The 21,181-nt window shown below is 44.3% G+C and overlaps 1 protein-coding gene across 10 annotated transcripts in view; it reads left to right on the plus strand.

Moving 5' to 3' along the window:
* NEDD4L (NEDD4 like E3 ubiquitin protein ligase) overlaps nucleotides 1–21,181 on the plus strand; it is a 341,323-nt gene that overhangs the window by 293,331 nt on the left and 26,811 nt on the right. For all 10 annotated transcript variants that reach the window (XM_047827471.1, XM_047827472.1, XM_047827475.1 and 7 more), the window contains 4 exons: nucleotides 5,516–5,593; nucleotides 7,103–7,157; nucleotides 12,475–12,533; nucleotides 19,886–19,951. In XM_047827471.1, the coding sequence (XP_047683427.1) occupies nucleotides 5,516–5,593; nucleotides 7,103–7,157; nucleotides 12,475–12,533; nucleotides 19,886–19,951 (258 nt within the window). The remainder of the gene's footprint in view (nucleotides 1–5,515; nucleotides 5,594–7,102; nucleotides 7,158–12,474; nucleotides 12,534–19,885; nucleotides 19,952–21,181) is intronic.

The following is a 21,181-nucleotide window of genomic DNA, read 5'->3' on the forward strand; positions in this document are numbered from 1 at the left end:
TGTCCTTTTAAGTTTGTACCGTCCTCATCGGGTCGGTGTTTCGCACTTCTGTGCTGCGTTTCTGTCCTTTAATTATGGGTCAAGAGATGCGCTGAGGAGTTTGGCTGTAAATCTGATGGCCTCTCCTTGTGAGCATCTTGTCAAAATTGATTGTTCTCATCCTGTTCCCCTTCCACATGCCCCTGAATCCCCCAGGAGAAAGACTCCGTGTGTTGCGTTAACGAGCATGACGAGATTAATCAGAGGTGCCTGTGTAGAACTTTCCGTGCCTCTGTCATTTCTTCATTTCTTCGGCTGAATTCGCGGTGCCTTATTTAACACCACACGTAGTCCTTTTAAAATTTTTTTTTTTTTTTCAAACGTTTATTTATTTTTGGGACAGAGAGAGACAGAGCATGAACGGGGGAGGGGCAGAGAGAGAGGGAGACACAGAATCGGAAACAGGCTCCAGGCTCCGAGCCATCAGCCCAGAGCCCGACGCGGGGCTCGAACTCACGGACCGCGAGATCGTGACCTGGCTGAAGTCGGACGCTCAACCGACTGCGCCACCCAGGCGCCCCGACGTAGTCCTTTTAGAAGGGAGCGGTTTGTTTCTACCATGTGATCTCTGGACCTATGATGAAACCAAACTTGGTATTGTTGTTTCTATTTCTGATGCTGCGGGAGGTTTGCCCTCTTCCTGTCCCTGTCCCTTCCTGTCCCTATCCCTCTCTCACTCTCTGGATACAGAGCTTAACTCTGACCTCTGTCATCCGTGCTTAGAACTGACGTTATGTGAAAGTCGGTTGAGTTTGGGTGGTTGTTAGCTTGGGCTAACAGTGAACGCACGCTTTAAAATCCCCATTTCTAGAGAAGACCCTTAGTGTAGTAGAGTCAGTAGGACAGTAAACATTGTGTTAAGAAAGACACCTGAACCAAAGTGACCTGGATGGTCACTCACACTTTGCCCGCAGTGTATGTTAACTTAGTCCCTAGAGGGCTCACCCTCTAAAATCCAGTGGATCGTGAGGCAGCATGTCTCCACGAGGACATTCTCTGCACTGGGGGCAGGAACGTGCCTTTTACTGCCGGGCATCTAGCGTCTGTGGCTCTTGCCACTGAAAAGCCTGAGAGCCACTATTCCTCCCCGTCCTCCTGCCGGTTGGGGGGAGGGGGGGACCAGAAATGCCCCCACACATTCTCAAGACTCCTTAGTGAGAACCACTCTAAAAGTTCTTCCTCTTTGGAGGTACAGGAGTGGCCTGCCAGGGGAATCTGTCATTTAGATCTGGTGACATTCATGTAGTAAGCTCCTGATCCCTTCTGCTAGCATGTGGCTTTATTTGACTTGCCTGTTAGCCTGAAGGTGATAGTACAGGTTGGGGGGGCACATGGAGAGTGAACAATGGGCACCTGTTTGGTGCCCAAATAGACACAATAGAGACTGGGTATTAGGTCTTTGCCCTCGTGGACACAGAACCTTCGGCTTTCCTGCCGGTGATCTACTCCAGCACCGCTGGGCTTTCCAGCCCTCGGCCAGCCAGGGGAGCTCCAGAAATAGGGGTAAATATTGTCGCAGTAGATGGATTAGTGTATGGAGCCGCCGTGGCTTGCCAGCATAAGCTGTGATTTGAGTCATTTGAGCTAGCTTAGCAGCCCAGCCTCCTAACCTTTTCGGTCTCTCACGCCACAACTGCACTGTGACTGCCGCTGGACAGCTTTTATTTTAAATAGCACTTGGCTTTATTTATTGCCCGCATCGGTGCTGAATGAAACCCAGTTTGAATTTCCAGTTGCCCCCCTTCGACCCAAGATACTTGGTGTTGACTGATGGCACCGATTTAAAATTTTAATGCGTTGGAACAGTATTTTGTCGCTGCTGTCGCTGTAGAAAACCCTGAAGGTAGCAACTGGGAATTCCGCAAGTTACTACCCTTTCTCCCTAAAGTCAGACGCCCCGGCACACAGCTGCCTCCCCCCGCCCCCCTCCAAACAGAGGCCTGTATACGATGCTCTGTGTGGAAGCCACTCTCCCCATTGCTGGTTTATTGTGATAAAAGATAGAGGGAAGGGGAAAGATAATTTTCAGCTTAGCATCTGTTTGGAGTTGGTTTGGGGTTGGCTTTGTTTTTAAAGAGAACAGCGTAGCTATTCGTAGCATGTGAACACTCCAGTGGAAACAGGAAGAGAAACTGGTAGGTCAGGTTGAGAATAATGAAGATACCACTTGTGCCCCCGTCAGCCTGTGTGCGCTTGATTCCTGCGTTAACCAGCAACATGAAAAGACACAGGCCAGTGTTTCCCTTGTATGCATCGATAGGGGACAATTCCCTTTGAAGTCTATTTATAAAACACAGCCTTCACAAACACAACGAATGCAGGCAGCCTGCCAGCGGTCTGTCTAGGATGAAGTCAGGCCACATCCAGTGAGCATCAGTCTGTTTCCACCTGGGTCAGCAGGGCCAGGGATGCATGCGGGAGGCCACCAAGTGCCCGAGGGGAGATTACGAGAGGACTTCACTTGTTCATTCTTCTGCTAAGGAAGCAGCCAGAGGCATGTATGTAAGAGTGTATCTCTGCCTTTAAAGGACAAAGTGTTGGCTTATTTTTGTAGCAAGCAAGAATGTACCTTAATGAAGTTGCCGGTTTGTTTTCTACCCAGGTCCAAACTAATAAGACTCAGCGTAGCTTAGGCATGGTTGCTGACCTCTTCCAGGAAGGAAAAAACCACAGCTGGTTTTTGAACCAGCCAGCGTCCCCAGATTTTATATGTTTCTAAATAATTCTGCTAGAAAACCCCCCCCCGCCCCTTTTTTATTTTTTTATTTTTTATTTATTTTATTTTTTTAACGTTTATTTCTTTTTGAGACAGAGAGAGACAGAGCATGAATGGGGGAGGGTCAGAGAGAGAGGGAGACACAGAATGTGAAACAGGCTCCAGGCTCTGAGCAGTCAGCACAGAGCCCGACGCGGGGCTCAAACTCACGGACCGCGAGATCGTGACCTGAGCCGAAGTCGGATGCTTAACCGACCGAGCCACCCAGGCGCCCCTCCCGTCCCTTTTTTAAAATGATGGTCTTTGCCTTCTGTTTAAAAACTCTTCCAACTGTATTGAGGGAAGCAGTTGTGAAATAGTGAAATAACGTGCTTTCCTGTGCCTGGGGACAGGGAGAAACTACCCAGTGGGGTTTGCGTATTTTATTCATTTATTTTCGTTTTTATTTCTGCCATTTGAAACAGCATTCTTACTGTCATCCCTAAAGTTGTCACAGTCTCGCGAGGCCTTGGCTGCTGTTACCTGCCCCATTACCTTGGGGAGCCTGCCTCCTTGTTGAGGGGACATGCCGGGAGGATGGGCTCAATAGTGCCCCCTAGATTTAGCCCTGAGAGCCTGGTGGAAGGCAGCGACTGCTGCCGTCATTCTGACTTGTGATGGTGCAATGAAATAATGTGACCCCGAGGGCCTCTAACCCTCCCATTCTACCAAGTCTGGGTTTCCATGCAAGGCCATTTCAGCAGACCTGTGAGATTGAGTTTTATACTTCATGCTTCTCGCCCCCATCCCCTGGCACTTTTCTGTCATTTCAGCCTCATCTTTCTGTTTGTGTGTGCTTTAAATCACCAGCTTTTTACCGATTGTCTTTCACAGTACCGTGTGTGTGTGTGTGTGTGTGTGTGTGTGTGTGTGTGTGATTCCAAGGCACGGCCGGTCTTGTGTGCGGTGTCCGGAAGCTAGCATAGTCAGTGGCCTGGGGGATGGTTAGGGGGGTTGCGGGGGGGTGGGGGGGCCGGGGGCCCTGTGGTTGTGAGCTATCCCTGAGCGGGTGGCTTTTGTGGAGCTTAGAGCTCCAAGTTTCAGCCTATCACAAATATTTACCCAAATTATCAGTTAATTGGACCTTATAAATCCAAACTCTTAGTGTATTCGTTTGTCCTGTATGTGTCCCAGTACACAAGGGAATATTGGGCCTGCTTCATGCCCCTGATTCCCCTTTAAAAAAGGATATCTATAAGGTTCAGGGTCCATAGCCATCATAAACCGCTAACATGATTTACTTCTTCAGTTCGTAGTAGTGTGCTATAGTTAATAGAAAGCAAAGGTTGGCTTTAGTTTTCGATTTGGGGTTTGTTTTTTTGTAGATTTTGCCAGTTAAAAAATCTATCTGTAACTTTGTTATAATCCAGATATTAATGGTTTATATTGTTGACTTGGGACATTTTTTTTTTAAACAGCGTGCTTGAGGTATAATTCACGTCATACAGTTCACCTGTTTAAAATACACAGTCAAGTGGTTTTTAGACCATCGAACAATCATGTGCGACCATTCCCATAATCCATTTTTAGAACATTTTCATACCCATTATCAGTCACAAAATGAGTTTTATTATTTTCCAAGATTTATACCGATTATTTCATTTTCTTGTTGACTTAGGAAAATGCTGAGGCAAAAAACCTTTTAGTACTTTGACAGCAACAAAGGTTTTAATGTAATTGAAATCGGTTTTTGGGTGTTTTGTTTTGTTTTTAATCTCAGGCTTACCTGGTTGACAATGTCCTATTCTGAGTCTTATCATTTGTTTTCTAATCTTTGGAGTTGAAAGTAGGAATTCTCAGCGTTCCATCGCATTTTCGTTGAGTCTGTGTAAGTGAGAGGCAGCTCCCAGACTCTGGGTCGGAGCCTTCGGGCACGCTCTCATCATCTTGCTCAGTTTCCTCATCTGAAGCAACAGAGATCCTGTGCCCAGCTCGTAGCAGGGTAGTTGCAAGATGATCCATCTGCCTGTTCTTTCTAAGTCAGAAAGCACGACCCAAGATGTCAGGGTACATATATTTCTCTTTCGTGGGTTCTTTGTAGTATCTTATGAGCCATACCCCTTAAGAAAAATCTTTGGCAAACTTTTGAATATTAGGACGTAAATGGGAGTCTAATTTGCAGAGTTTGATCAGGACTCTCAGGAAAGTTCTCTAGTAGGGATATGAAACTTTTTGTGATGAGGCCATCTACGTCTGGACAAAACATGACTTGACAGTCAGCCCAGATTCAGATTCTCTGCTCTAGATCAAGGAGTTAGAAGGGCGGGCAGCAGGAAACCCAGGCACCGTTGGAAAGGCTGGCTGCCCTCACACAGAGCTCAAGACCCGAGAGATTTTCAAACCACTGTCCCCATTCCTTCTGCAGAGTAGAGCCTCACGTTCACTGGCGCCCTCCATTCTGGTTTCCATGGTAACATCGCTGCGGGGACTTTTCCTCTTCACCTGCTCGAGGTCTCAGGGAAAGTGCTTAACCTTTTATTTAAGTCTTCTCACCATCCTGCTTTCACCAAGGACAAGAAGAGTAAAATCTTTCTTGCGAGTTGGTCAGCCAGCCTCCCTACACCAAGAAAGGTCCTCCCCTCCCCCATGCAGCCAAGAGTGCAGATCCATGCACGCGCAGCCTGGTTGCCTTGGAACACACAGCTCCAGGAGGGGAGGAACCAGTGAGTGCACACACAGAACCACCCTTAACGTCTTCTGCCTTGTCCATTTTTTTTGCAGGAAGATCCACGCCTGAAATTTCCAGTTCATATGCGGTCAAAGGCCTCTTTAAACCCCAATGACCTTGGCCCTCTTCCTGTGAGTACACTGGAGACGCGTGGACAAGTCCGAAAATGTGTATCCGTTCATCTGCCCGGTGTTGATGGGGAGCCCCTGTGGGCCTTCCCTTTGTCCAGGCTTTTGGGGTCCCGCTGGTCTGTGGTTTCTTAACAGGAATGGGTGCATGGCTGAATTCTGATAGTATATACAGTTTATACCCAGCACTTGTGAAAGAGGTTTCTGTATTATTAGCAGCTAGTAGAAAGTAGACTTGGTACCTAGGATGTAAGGGACATTCTCTACACGTGACAGTTTGAGCAGTGCGCATTTAGTCTGTAACTCAGCAACCCCTGAGTTCTGTCCTTATTGCGAATTTAGCCACTGGGATGGACACGTTAAAAACAGTGGGAGAAAAAGGCCTAAGTAATCACAGACAGTTTCTGTAAGTCATTTAGCCTGCAGTCCCTGTTTTTCTTGTTTTTCTTCCTTGTTGAGGACTGTTTTATAAATTTAACTTTTTATCAGTTTATTCTCTTTGGGGGCCCAAGTTGGAGTTGAGCTGTTTAGATTTTGAATGAAACTTGCGCCATACATCCTTTTCAGCCCTCCCCAAGTCCAAAAGCCTTACAAGGCAGGAAGGTGGGCAGGGGCAGGCAAGGACTTGAGACGCTTTTAGAATGAGGGTGCTGGGAGTTCTTTGATGGTGATCTTCCAAACACAAGAACTTTTCTGTTGGCCTGGTGTGTGGTATGGTACGGCACAACTTGAATCTAGAAAAGTTAGGGTTCAGGCTTTACTCAGCAGGTTTTATACAAATATCCCTCACTCTCTCCGAATCTGTTTGGCTCCTGGGTTTAGATGGAAAGAACCCAGAGAGTGCCGGAGACAGATCAGACGTGAAAGGCAACGTGTTGTCCTGATCTGTTGGACTCCTGAGTTTCCGATAGCAAGTGGGCACAGTTGAGACAATGAGAGCACACCAGCCTTACCTTGGAAAAAATACCCAAATCCATTTAGTTCCTGAGTCCAAATAGAGCCCACACCAGAGAATCTCCGTATGAGGGCTTTCAGCCACCTGGTGACAGGGCTAAAGCATCTCTCTGACATTTTTAAATTAACCTTCCTCCTCCCTTCAGTCCATAGAGAAATACTCATTTAATTAAATGAGCTTATTCAATCCTAAACTCGACTGTTGCATGGAATGCTGAAGTTTCCCTTTGAAGCTTTTGAAATATGAACCCCTGTTTCCTGTTCATCATGCAGTGAGTGAAGGTTTCTAAGACTAGCGAACATGTGGTCAAGAGTTAACTTGAAATGTTTGTGGTTTATTTATAACCTAAAACTGCACCCTATAAGAGAAGAATAAAAAGTGTGTCCTAGAGTGTTTAAATTTAGCCATTGATTTTTGGAACTGTTAGCTAATGTTTGGATTCTCTCTCTCTCTCTCTCTCTCTCTCTCTCTCTCTCTCCCTCTCCCCCTCCCCCTACCCGTCCCTCCCTCCCTCCCTCCCTCCCTCTCCCCCGCACCTTCCCCACTCCTAATACCAGCCTGGTTGGGAAGAAAGAATTCACTTGGATGGCCGAACATTTTATATTGACCATAGTAAGTAGGCTCTTTTATAGACACATAGGCATTGCAGGTAAAGGGATGGGGGGGCAGGGAGTCATTCAAATATTATAGTGAAAGGTTTGTCATTTCACTCTTTGTCTAGGCAGCCAGGTGTTATGTGGAGAGAATGATCCCAGAGAATCAGTGCCCTCGTACGGTACTGTGCATTCATCTAAGTTTGCTTTAAACTAGCCCGTCAGGCTTTCACCCGATTTGATCTTGTGGCCTATTAACTTTTTTTTTTAATTAAAAAAATTGGGGGGGGTAGATAACCCCTTGATTTCTGCGCTTTTAATAAATACACTCTAGTAATAGAAAATAAGCTTTTAGAAGTCATGATTGAGTCAAAAATCTGTGTGAGCAGTGCTTGAAGCAGCATGTTAAGTTTCTTAAACACTGCTTTCAAAGGTCATATGGCAAGAAGCCCATTCTGACTTATTTTCTATTCATGGCATGCTTCTTTGCACCCAACGCACTAATACATACACAGTTCGTATCTTGAAATTATAGCGTATTTGCTCCATCACCTATGAATAAATGCGTGGTTTCTCATTTCAACTAAAAGTTAAACTAATAAAGGTTTTGCTTTTAGGCAGCGGGTTTTTTGTTTTTGTTGTTGTTGTTGTTGTTGTTGTTGTTTTGAAGTGACATGTTCTCCAGGGGAGCATATTTTTGCGTATCCCTTAAAACTTCAGAAAAATACGTATTTGAAAGAAGTTTTCAATTATATTTACAAATGTGTGCAATTGGTAGTAATTTGATCTTTATTTTCATCTGGTTCATGAACCGCAAGTCTACGCCGGGTTTCTCTAGCCTCACGTTCTCTTAACTAACCCAAACCACACTGATGAGCCACTGGTGGGAAATCTGGCCACAAGGACTCCTCGTGGATGGGGAGTGCCACTGTCTCCTAGGTCTTGTGCCTCTTCTGGGGGTTACTGAATGCGTGTCCTGTACACTTTCACTTTGAGGCACAGGAACTGAATAAACTAAGCAAGAACCCCAGCGGCCCACAATTACACCAAAAGTGGAAGTCTTGATTAGGGGGCGGGCTGCCCTTTTAACCCTTTGGTAAAAATCAGGTATCTCAAGGGTCCGTAGGCTTAGTTTTGTCTTTGACCAGTAAAAGTATCCAGGGTTTGCCTGCTTTCCAGAATTTTACAGTGAGCCTAAATTGCTACCGTAACTGCTTTAACCTTACTTTTTTCTCTAATATGCTGTTTATAATTCTACTCGTCACATACATGATCTGTTAAAATAAGGAAGGGGCCAAACCTCTTTTTCCCACCAAGACCAGAAAATAATTTCTCTTTTAGTTTTTATGCATTTCAGTTTCAGTTTTCAAAGGTGGGTACGAATAATAACGATCTTTCTCTTCAAATAAGGCCTTAACCAGTAACACAGCCTCGGTCTGCTACGCACAGAACATTTCACACAACCTTGTGGCCACGTTCTAGCTGGTGATCTGATGTTCAGGTCAATCTGAGAAGAATTTTATAAACGCTTTTAATGCAAGGGCCCCCAAACCAGAAAAATGTTACCACAGAGGGCCATCCTAGTGGACGTTGGAAACAATAAAGATCACAGGCTGTTTTTCTAGTGGCGTGCATAGTCCTACCATAGTATGTAGTAGATGCTTGATAAATGGTGACATGACGTTAATTCGTGGAAGGTCAGTGGTGAAGACATGGGGAAGTTGATGTCCTTGGTCAGCAGGTGGAGAGAACTTGCCTTAGAGAAGCCGCTGTGCCTCCAGCCCGAGGCTCGACCCCCTTCCGTTTGCCGGGAGGCAGGACAGGGTGATTTTGCTGCATGCCTTGGCAGTTCCTTACTCCTAATGGGTCCGCCGGTCCCTCCAGACACACAGCTCCCTCGCTCCACATTCCTCTCGCCAGAACAGACAGGTTGCGGGAGGCTTCCCTTTGCTCCTGGGGGTGGTGTAGGCCTGGCACAGAGCCTGGTTGATCTAAGCTACAAAAAGAGGTGCTCCTTGTGGTGCTTTACCTGGAGATGAAAGTCTGCCCTGCCTCGACCATACAGAAAAGTTCTCCAAACCAGATAATAAGAGTGGAAATTAGGTGAGCAGAAGCTATGTTTACGATCACCTCATTTGCTGTAGATGCAGCATTTCTGCCATTTCTCCCTGGTTTGTCAAGGTTTGCTCAGTCACAGACTATAAAGTAGGGTGCATATCCATTAAAATAAATCCGTCTGCTTTTTCACCAAAATGCAGTCTGTGAAAAGTGCAGGAACACCTGTCTTTTTAAGCAGCTTTCTCAGGCCAGCAGGGGTACTCCAAAATGCATTTAATCACCTTGTAGGTGCCACTTAGGAATGTATCACCTTCCAAACGAGCCTCTCCTTCTAAGCAGTTTTCTCCTATCTGATTTCTAACAAAGTTCTGCACCTCATTTTGCTGTCCTGCGTGCAGGACAGGAACCAGGTCATCTGTACGTGTAGCATTTCACACGTGCACACAGCCTGTGAGAGATTCACAGTCCTCTTAACCTTCCATTGTGACCAGGACGTGTGACTGCGCATGAATGACAAAGAACCGCAGTAGACTTTTCTTTTAAGTAACGAGGCTATTTATTTTCTGCTTCATAAAACTCTTCTAAGAAGTCACACATTTCCAAGATTAAAAATACTCAGCCATCTTAAAGAGGGAGTTTCAGAAGAGACCAAGTCTGGACCTCTGTAGCCCCTGTCTCCAGCCTGGAGTCAAGTTAAGGCAGATCTTGACCTGAATCACTACCTCTCTCGAGGGTCCTGTGGTTCTTCTTAAAGACCAGGTGTGTCCAGCGGCTAAGTCCGTGGCCTCAGGTGTCTTGGATACAAAGCTGAAAGAGAAAATAAAATTCCAGTGAGGCTGTAAAATCCTGCCAACGGTCTTACCAAAGCAGTTAATCCTAGCTGTAAATTAACTGTGGTTTTCCTTCTTCTCCTTCATTCTTGTCCCTGTATTTGAAATACAATGTTGGAGGACCAAAAGCGAGTTTAGATTCAAAAGTTTTAGAAAAAAATGAGCAAACGGCCACCGCACGTTCACATATTGCCAATGCTTAGCTGCAAAATCGTTCTTTATTGTAACCACACAGAAACTTACGTGGTTCTGAAGGCTTAGACTGTTTTAAGAGGGAATCTGTTTTCGCCATCAGCTTCGTTCAGTCATTTGAAAAATAACATACGAGGCTCCTGTCACATTCTAGGAAGTGCGTTCCATGGTGCAGAGGGGGCTGCAGAGATGAGTAACACCAGCCCCTGTCCTCGAGGGACTTCTATTCTAGTAGGGGGTCCCAGGAGGTATTTTCAAAAGTGATGCGTAGAGGAATGAACCAGTTTTGCAGATGCAGAAGCAAAGACCATACCTGCTCAGTACATGGCTGAGCACCAGGGCTCTGGGATGTCTGCAGGAGGGCCTTAGGGACAGATTATTTTTCAGATGGATCCCAGATGAGGAGTAAGATGTATCCAGGAAAGCCAGGTGGAGAGCGACCCCAGGAAGGAGAGAACATGCAAGCGTATGAAGGTATTGCAGACTGTGCCACGGTCAGAGAACGGTGCTTAGGGTGCAAATGGCCAGCGTGCAGAGGAGGCTGGCGTGGCACATAGGTCAAAGGGTGCCCGCCAGGGACGGGAGCTTGGGTCCCTTCTGCAGGCAGGAAGGAGGTCCTGAGGCATTTTCTGAAAGGGGGCGTGACAACGGTCAAATCCTTTCTTTAGGAAGATCCATCTGGCAGAACCACAAAGGAGGTCTTGAACAGGGACGAGTGAGACCGAGGCCAGGGAAGCATAGAGAATAGTCCATGGAAGAGATGCGCCCTCCAGAAAGCAGCTTTTTCAGTGAGACGGGACGGTTTCGCGACCACCGGAGGAGAATGGCAAGGGGGGATGGGCGTGGGGCCAGCGCTGGGTTTGAACAGTGAGCGCACTGATACTGGCATTCGGGAATACAGAGTCACAGGAAGGGTTTTGGGTGCTGGAAGATGATGGGTTCAGTTTTAGTAGAGTTGGATTTGAGGCCACTGGGAGAGGCAGTGGCTTGAAGTTCCAGTCTGGATGGACCACGTGTAGGTGCTCATTGATTCACTTCCGCTTTGACAGCATCCAGGTGATGGGATTGTAGTCCAGGGAGCTGTTACTCAGCTGTGTTCTGTTTATTTGGTTTTCTTTTCTCCCATTCTCCATCACAAGGGCAACTTTGACTTTCCAGAGTCTTCTGTTCAGGAGGTAAGGGACCCAGAATGCCTTTTGGTAGTTTCATTCTAAAACTTTACCTCTCCTTTTATTAAAATAATTATGTCAGACTTGGAAAATTTCCTGGTATGGTCATTAAAACTGAGTTTATTAGCTATTCTTCTCAGTCCTCTTACAGAGTATACAGGAAATAAACAGAATCCGTATTCTTAAATAATTTCCTTTTTTTTTTTTTAGCCAACTTAGATTCCCTAAAACTCCAGGGAGAACCCATTGTCTCCTAGTCTGCCCTCCCTGTATCTTTCACGCAAGTCCTTTCCCGCCCCCCCCCCCCCCCGCCACAGTAATCCCTAAAATCTTGAATCATGCACAGTCACAAAACCCAAGTGATTCAGAGCAGCTACTGCACATTATCACCTACACCCCTGACGTGGTTGTATAGGCAGCATCGAACAGTCTTGCTGACATTGACTCACTTAGAAGAAGGAAATCTCTTCTTGCCAACTTGGCCAAAAGGGAGACCTTCCTCTGCAATCTTCCTCTGCTGTAGCTGATCTCATTTTTTGGCCCGCCGTAGTTGCCTTGATTTTTGCGTGCATATGGGTGACGCATGTCATGGATTATTCATGGGTTCATTGTCGGCTTCTTCATTGAAAATGGGTCTTTTTCAACACGACAAGCCAAGAAAAAAGTATTTGAAATGAGACGAATCCTGTGTGTGTTTTCACTCTTTAGGGACTAAGACCTCTCATGCCCTTTTTCAGTTAAAGGAACATCAAGATCAAGTTATAAATCCTTGAGAGAACAGGGGTTTATAATTGAAATTTTGGCAGATTTCCTGCCAAAAACCGTGTGAATAAATGGTTTTGCTTTAGTTTTGCCTTTTTGATGGCGTGTTTTTAACTAAACAGTATGGGGGTGGAGTGCTACGTACCATGGTTCTCTTCTAACCCTGAAACACTAAGGGATTTATTTAGGGGACCAGTATGAGAGATTGGACAGCTCTTGCAAAATCCAGAAATAATTCTTTTTAAAACATTTTTGATGTAGACTAGATTTGAACTAATACGCTGATTTTTTATTTTTTATTTATTTATTTTTTTAACATTTTCAGATAGCAAAATTACTCAGTGGGAAGACCCAAGACTGCAGAATCCAGCTATTACTGGTCCGGTCAGTATCCTCAACCTCTTAATTCTTCAGTGTAAAACTTGGGTTGCATCTAAGCACATATTTCTTTCTTTCTTTCTTTTTTTTTTTTAATGTTTGTTTATTTTTGAGAGAGAGAGAGAGAGAGAGAGAGAGAGAGAGAGTGTGTGTGTGTGTGTGTGTGTGTGTGTGTGAGAGAGAGAGAGAGAGAGAGAGAGAGGGAGCGGGGGAGGGGCAGAAAGAGAGGGAGACACAGAATTCGAAGCAGGCTCCAGGCTCTGAGCTGTCAGCACAGCTCAGAACGGGGCTCGAACTCACAAACCATGAACCCTAAGTCAGACGCTTAACCAACTGAGCCACCCAGGCGCCCCTAAGCACATATTCCTTGTATATTACTGCTTACCTGGTGCTCTGGGCTCGGTATGGTTGACTAGGTTAGCATCGCCCCCCTCTCTTCCTCACTGCAGTTCCCGGGCGGGGGGTACGTCTGCATTTGCCTCTTCCAAGAGCTTTCACTATAAAGGAAGAGAAAGTGCTTTGCTAATGGTAACCAAAACTAAACATTGTTTCCTCCTTTGTAAAAAGGTGGATTAAAAGTATAACAATCAAAACGTCCTCTCTTCTATCTGAAGCCGAGCCCTCTATCTGTAGAGTTTTGTCCTTTCTTGGGGCCAAGGGGAGGGGGGGGGGGGCGGGGTAAATGTACACTAACAGATTGAAGCTGTATTCTGAATCTCTTCCAGCGCAGAACGTCTGTAAAAGTTTGGGTGAGGTTGTAGCCAACCTCTGGAGCTGGCAGGGTTAAGAACCTTTGTCTCTGCTGACCCACTGACTTTCTCACAGTGTCCGCATACACGCCGGGTGCGAGAGGAAGCTAGGTAGAGCACCCTTTTAAAATACTGCCGCACGCTGTGTTCATAAGGAAGAGCGAGAACCCCCCTGTCCCTGAGCAGTAACAGTCACTTGCTATTGAACACCCGTGAGCAGACTGTCGAATGGGTCATGGTCTAAAGGGAATGTACCAGCGTCTTTGGTCCATGTGGATATGAGTGCGGGGAGCTAATTTGGAATTACAGGAAATGTGTGGGGTCAGCAAAGCATTGCAAACTTGGGAATCTGTTAGAAACTGGAGGAGCAAAAGGAACTGAAGTCTATTGAGTGCTGAGCTAAAAGGCCAGCAGGCGTGTTTAAGATACTGCTTTTGTGGCTTTAATCTGATTCAGTTCACGTTATGTTTTGAATTACAAAGGTAAGTCCGTTTGAAATCCTAGAAGGTAGTATCATGCAAACCCACCTTAATACCTGACATCCCCTTAATTTGTTGATTTCTTTATCGGCTTTGTTCAGCTGCTTTGCTGCCGTGTGACGCAAAGTGCCCAATCATACCTGAGTTAAAACAGCTGCTTTTTATGTACCTTCAACACCTGCCTTACCATGGCTTCCTTTTGATATTTTCACATTCACAATAAGGTGTGTTAGAGTCCTATTTTCTCTTCTACGTCATGAGAAACAAGGTATTCAAGAATCAATGCTGTTTTCGCGCAACAGAGGACTTTGGACATAATTCTGAAACCTTTTGAGATATTTCTGTCATTGTACTGATCATCTGCCTTCATTCAAACGCTGTCAGTTCTTACCGATTTCTACTGAAAATTGCGTAGCATCATAAGTCCAAGTAAATTTGACCCAAAGAGAGATCTTTTTTTTTTTTTTAATTAACAAAAGAGCCTTGTTTATGCTTTCATTAGTAGTAGAGATACTTCTTTCAGTAAGAGCATGTGTATTTAGGTAATTATCGACTTAGTGTAGACGCCTGGCTTTAGTTGTCATCAGTTCTGAATGTTTGGTAATTTCCATGATTTCTTTCTCTCCTTGACTTTACAAGCTATTTAGAATGTGCTGTTAGTTTCCAGGAGTATGGAAGGGTTTTTGCCTGTCCATTTCTTACTAATTTTCTAATTTTATTGCATTGTGGCCAGAGAATACTGTCTGTGAAATACTGATTAGCAGATATTTGAAACTTCCTTGTCAGCCTGGCCTTTTTTTAATTAATGTTCTTTCTGTGTTTGAAAAGAATGTGTATTCTGTCTTTGTTGGGTACAAAGTTCTTCATATGTCCATTAGATCGAGCATATTATCCGTCTCCGTCATTGCTTTTTATCCTGGCTGTTCTGTCTAACCAAGACAGGACCGTCACAATCTCCCACAGTGAGCATGGCTTTGTCCGTCAAGGACATTCACTTTCTCTTCGTTAGTATTTGCCTGGTATGTCTTTTTCCCCCCTTTAGCTATGTTTTTTTTTTTTCTCTCTCTCTCTCTCTCTTTTTTTTTTTTAACCTTCTATTACATTGATAAAGTACTCTTTATTTTCTTTCACTTTCTATACTTGCTTGGGAGTTGTATTTTCCGTTCCTTAGTGCTTACATTAAAATTTGTAACCGACACCCTTAATGTCAAAATTAATCACTCTTTCTTCCTGAGTAGGATGAGATTTAGGGAACTCTCGTGCCGCTCTTCCCACTCACTTTGCATTGTTCAGTGACATTTGAAAACTTTAGAAACAGTCATTAACACTTTACCTTTTTTCAACAGCTAGTACTTGTTTCTTTCACTTACATGTAAGCGAATTTCTTTGCCCACCATTGTTTCTTGCACCTGCTGTTTCCAGGTTGTCTTCTGAATGAAGTATAGTTCCTGGTTCTCAGAGTCTTGTCTACAGATCAGCAGCATCAGAATTATGTGGAAACTTGTTAGAAATGCAAATTTAGGAGTCCCAACTCAGGCTACTGAAAATCAGCAACTTTGGCGGGGGCGGGGGGCGGGGGGGGGGCAGCAAAATCTACGTTTGAACAAACCTTTCCAGGGATTGTGATGCCCGCTCAAGTTTGAGAGCCTCTGCTCGGGCAGCACTGTCTCGAGAGCGGGAAACTCTCAGTCTGAGGGAGGGGGCTTATCTGCCCTCTCTGTTAAATGGTAGGTCAGCCATAGTAGAAGCCTTTGGTTAACAATTCCTTTCCTAATACTTTGGAGATATTCTTTCTTGTCCCTCTGGCCCCCGTAACTGTTGAGAAACTTGTTATCAATCTGATTCTTGGTTTTGGGTGGGTAAATCTTCCTTTTCTCTGGCAATTTTGAATTTCCTCTGTGACTTTTGGTGTTGTATAATTTTACTGTCATGAACCTCAGTGTGGATTTCTTTATTCTGCTTTGGACTCACTGTAATCCTTTAATATGGGGCCCGTGTCTTTCCTCCATCCTGGAAAATTCTCGGCAGTTGTTTCTTCACATACCACATCTTTGCCGTTCTTCCTGGTTATCTGTACCAGTAACTCCTCCTGGGTATGTGATTCCCTTTTATGTTCTGTCTTCACCTCTTAGCTCTTTGTGTTTTGTCTCTCTCTTGTGGCTGTACTGTGGGCTTGGCTCTTCCAGTTCATTCTTTTTTAAGCTTTTCATAATCAGCCCTTTCCCAGGTCATTGTGTCTGTGATTTCAGTAATTGTGTTTTAATTACTCATTGTTCTATTGGGTGTTTTTAAATTTGCTCGGTCTTTTCAGTTATTGTTATTCTATCATGTTCTTTTAATTTTTTTTATTTTTTTTATTCATACTCAGCCGTCTGATCATTCTTCAGATGCATATTCCATATCCTCTTTCAGATGATTCTGTTATCTCTGGCCATAGGGGCACTAAATCCCCCACATGTTACGTCTGTAGACTTTCCTCAGTAGTAGTTCAGTGCAGTTTATAACCAATTCAGTGTATGATTTGTGTGTGTGCGCTCATCTTCCCCCACCCCACCCCCCCCATGAGGCATTTATAAGTCCTGACCTGTATTTACTGTTAACTTCTTAGCTTGGGATCATGCAGGCCCAGTTAATGTAACTGTGGACTTCATACCCGCTTTGGTGTAGGCATAGAGTATGAATTCATTACAGGTCTGTTTCTTTTTGTTTTTCTCTCGTTTGTGGTCCTGGACAGAAGGTAAGCTTCCTTACAACTTTCCTGGGCTGGTGGGTAGCGCTTTCTTGTCCCCATGCCAGATATAGATTTTTAAACAGGGAACTCTGTTCTTACTCCCTAGGTCATACAGACTGTAGGCCAACTTCTGTGTCCCGGCGTAAGGATTAAAGCCCCAGCCCAAGCACCAAGTCACGTCCAATGCCCACTTCTTTAATTTTAAGTCTTCCTGCTTATCTGGAACCTAGGGTTTCTCTTTTTCCCAAGTTTTAAAAATACCCAGATTAGGGGCGTGGGGGGCGGGGTGGGGTCCCTGTCTGTGGCAACTCAACATAGCATTACTCTAAGTCAGTATGCTCTCTGTGTTACAAGCATCACCAGTGAAAGCGTTGACCAAGTGCTGTCCATGCTCGCTGCTCTTATGAATACCATCTCATGTTTGTGTAACGCTTTGTACTTCCCCGAGAACTTCATAATCAGCTGCCTTGAAGCTCATAGCAATCCCCTCAGGAAAGTAGGGAAGATGTTATTATTCCCCATCTGTCAGAAGCTCATAAGGCTAACTGTGTTGCCATTCGTTCCAGAAAATATCAGAAGTAGGACCAGAGCTCCCAAGTGTAACCGGCCTCGCCAGTCTCCATGTCAGACACGAGTTCTTTTCTTTAAGGAGCTGCGGCATCAGCTGGACTAGAATGACAGGAAAAAATTTAGCACCGACTTGACACAATAAACAAGTCAGGTTTCCATTTTTGTTCGGAAAAGACAGCGTATTTTAATACAGAGCCAAGGGCTTTAATCAACAGGCATGTTAAGTTTTGAGATAAGCTTATTTTATAAGTGAAATTGTATGTAAGACAAGAAGATGCCAGATTTTCAAGAGCGAATAAAGAATTCAGCCTGTCCAGTACACGAAGTGCACTGTGCCTCTCATTCTCTTCAAAGGCTGCACACTGTATGGATGTCTTTGTCCTGGGACATGGCTGAAATCTGTTCAGGAGGAGAGTATAGAAGCCTATGCATTTCACTTCTTATTCATAAGAACAATCTCTAGAGAGAGCAGATAAGTATCGGAGGAGGGGAATGATTTTTCAGCTTTTATGCATCATTCCCCAGGAGAAGAAGGAGCAGAAATATCTCAGCATCTTATTTCCACCCACATACAGTCAGCACCCCCCAGGTTACAAGTCAGATAAGAGAGCAGAGAGCACAGGCTGGGGGCGACGTTTTAAAACACGCTCCCCCCTGTCACTTAAGACTCTTGAACTCACATTTTAAGCCTTTCTGTAACATTTCCAGGAGGGAAGCAAAACCCGAAAACAATTGCCGGGAATCACGGATTTTTGGAAACGGAAGAGCCTTCGAATTCATCTAGTCTGTTTCTTCTGCTTAACTGGGAAGAAATCCCGTAGTCGGGAAAATACATCACAGGGCTAGCGGGAGCTAGAGTCTGCCTTACAAGTCAGGTCTGCCAAAGCCAGCATGACATAATGAAAGGACATAACTTCTCAGCTTAATGTCCCTCTGTCACAGTTAACCACAGCTAAGAACATCAACCAGACACTTTTCTTCGCAGTCCACTCACTGCTCACAGTCATGGTTTATTCCCTCCTGCCACTCTGGGTTCTGCCCAGATAGCCCTTCCTCAGAGCTTCCTTCCCTGACCATCCCTACAAAATAGCCCTACCAGGAACTCTGTCTCAGCGATGCTCAGTCTCATAGCATTTCCCACTATGTACTCATTTCTTACTGCCTGTTACTCACAGTAGCTTGGAAGCTCCAGGAGGGAACAGGGGAAGAAATCTTTGGTTGGTGTGCCAGCACCTAAGAATGCCTGGCATAGAGCAGGCGCTCAAGAGATACCTGTTGAATGGATCAGCAAAGGAACCACCAAAGAATGAATAAGCTATATAGAAAATCTTAGTCTGTGATGGGATAGAGTGTTGGTAGGGCAAAAAATACAATAACCTCTTCACTGGCTTATCTCAGAACATTGTTATCCTTTCCTCATATTGGTGGCTGTCCAGATACTGACAAAATTTTTACCTTTTCTAGAATCAGAATTCACACATGATTTCATCAGATTAAACAGAGCCCAAAATAAATAGGATATGTGGTCCTATTGTTCAATAGGAAACCTAGTGTTCAATGGAAAATCAAATGAAGAATAGCTTAAAAGTAAGACCACAGGTCCCGTAAATTGTCTTTAGAATGTTCTTGGGATATATAAATGCATTGTCTTTATCGCTGTTGGATTACAAAGCAGAACACGGACATGATTATTGTTTTCTATAAGAGTGGTTATTTTTGTTTTGGCTTATTGTTTGTGTGATTGTGTCTTAAAATAGTACGAAGGAGGGAAGCTTTTGTTCCTCACTTCTCTTTGCGAAAGTGTAAGGTATAAGGCTTGGAGTCTGGAGGTACTCTACTATGGATCAGTGTATTTTGTTAACTTAGCCCAAAATGATACCAGCAGAACTATTCTTGCCCAAGTTCATACTATTTGCTAAAAAAGCAGCAAGGTTTTCTGGATACGAGGCTGTCATAGTCATGCCCACGTGTCTGCAAAAGCCAGTCTTTTCTCCTTCATGAAAAAATTATAAGCCTTTTCAATAGCCAGAAGTCAGGGCTCTGGCTCTCACATATCATAAGCTACTTTACAACATAGCACGTAAAGAGTATCTAAATGACTACAGTAAAAGGTTATTACTTCGCCAGAAGAGATTTCCAGAACTTTTGAGTAACAATAGTTAAGTCAGTTATCGAGCACAATGCCTTTGGTACCATCACTCGGCTTCAGAGATGAGCCGTTCAGATTTAAAGAAATCCCTGCCCAAGACTACGAACTAGTAAGAGGCAAACCTTCTGACTCCCAAATCGAGGACTTTTCCATAATGCTGTCTACGTGATTTTATATTCTTTGTCAACAGTATAAGTTCACTGGCCTTTCTTCTCCTTTTATTTCCTCCCCATGGTTTTTAAAAGCATGATTAGTCTTTTCAAAATGACCTCTATACGGTCATTTGGGGTTTTGTGTTAAAGAATCATAGTCAATAACTGTTACCGAAACGTACAGCAAAAAAACGAAAACAAAGTTTATTACACCCTGACTCCCATTTAGACAAAAGTCACGTGGACAGTGTATTTGGTTTATGTGGGCATATCCCTAAATGATTTCTTGAATATCAATACAGTTGTTTTCAGGGGTGAAAGCCCCCCCCCCACTCAATGCTGATTAGCCTCAGTCATTTCTAGAATTTTCCCATGTGCTATGTAGACATTATATAAACTTCCGTGATAATCTCGAGAGCGAGAGTTTTAAGGTTTATGATTCATAAAATTCTCTGAATGTTGGCTCAGTATACATAAAATTTCAAATGTATTATTTACATTATCTGTATTTATAAATTTATCTTCCAGGCTGTTCCTTACTCCAGAGAATTTAAGCAGAAATATGACTACTTTAGGAAGAAATTAAAGAAACCTGTGAGTAACAACATGTCTTCCAAAAATGCTGTTTTAGTCATTTGTCAGTTACCAAAGTTACTTCAGTGAGAACGACTTGTGTGTTACCTTTATGTGTTTACTAAAAATATCACCTTCCTTTCTCCATTGCACTTTGATCCACCTGGATCTTCAATCTGAATTTTCTTTTTAAGAGAAATGGTAAGTGAAGACTAACTTAGTATTACATATCAAATCACCTGAATGGTCATTTCTTATGTAATACGTGGAAAGATAGAGATGATTTTCATGGGATATAAAATAATTCAGAACCTAATCGAAAAAACCTGGAGAAGCCTGTGTATTTGCCTATGGTCATTGGGATAAAACCTAGACCCTGCTTAGAAAAATGTTCTCATCCTTCCCTTCAAATTCAAAACTATAGTTTTAATTATAACACAAATAGAATTTACCATACTAAAATTGTGATGTTTGGCATGTTAAGACCAAGTGTAATTTTCAGACTAAAACTCTCTCTGGGAAACCCTGTAAGATTTTTACAAAACTAGGAAACCCGACGAGGTTTGTACAGGTGGTTTTAAATTACAAAATTATATTTTCTACTGACGCACCTTCCCCAGTTCTTCAACATTTTGTCTTCTGTTTTATTCTCTGACTTCACCTCTCTGTACCTCTCTGGTACAGGTTTTCCCTGTTGTCTCCTCAATTTGTGTGTTCATGGGTCCTGCCCTGGCCTTCATTTCCTGGCTTCCCTCGGGAAGAAGGGGGTATTGGCCACAACTCCTATCACCGCAGTGTTCCTGGGCCCCCAGCTATGGCCAAGGCACTGGGGATGCAAAGAGGCAGGAGACACAGTCTCCACCGCGGGGAGCTCCCACTCGGGGGTTCTGTTCGCCCAGCGTTCCGACTCAAGTAGCTCATGGATACTAGCCTTTGAAATGACTCAGATAGGCACACATAAAATTACATAGTGTTTCTTTGTGAGGAACCTGCATTTCCCCTGATAGTAGTGGAACTTTGCGGATGTCAGCCTGTCTCACTCGGGCACTTCCACCGTGGTATCTCCTGCGCGCCCCCCTTCCCCGCTGCAAATCCACTGTCGTAGCAAGGCCAGCCCTGGCCCTCGTTTTGCCAGGCAGCAGTTACGCACAACTTGAGTCGGGTGCTTTTTCATTTTCGTATTTATGAACTGTGACCTTTGGGATGCTTCCCCAGAACGTGGCACGATAATCAAGGCCCCACTTCTCGTGG

The sequence above is a fragment of the Prionailurus viverrinus genome, chromosome D3, assembly GCF_022837055.1.
Source record: "Prionailurus viverrinus isolate Anna chromosome D3, UM_Priviv_1.0, whole genome shotgun sequence".
Classification (NCBI taxonomy): Eukaryota; Metazoa; Chordata; class Mammalia; order Carnivora; family Felidae; genus Prionailurus; species Prionailurus viverrinus.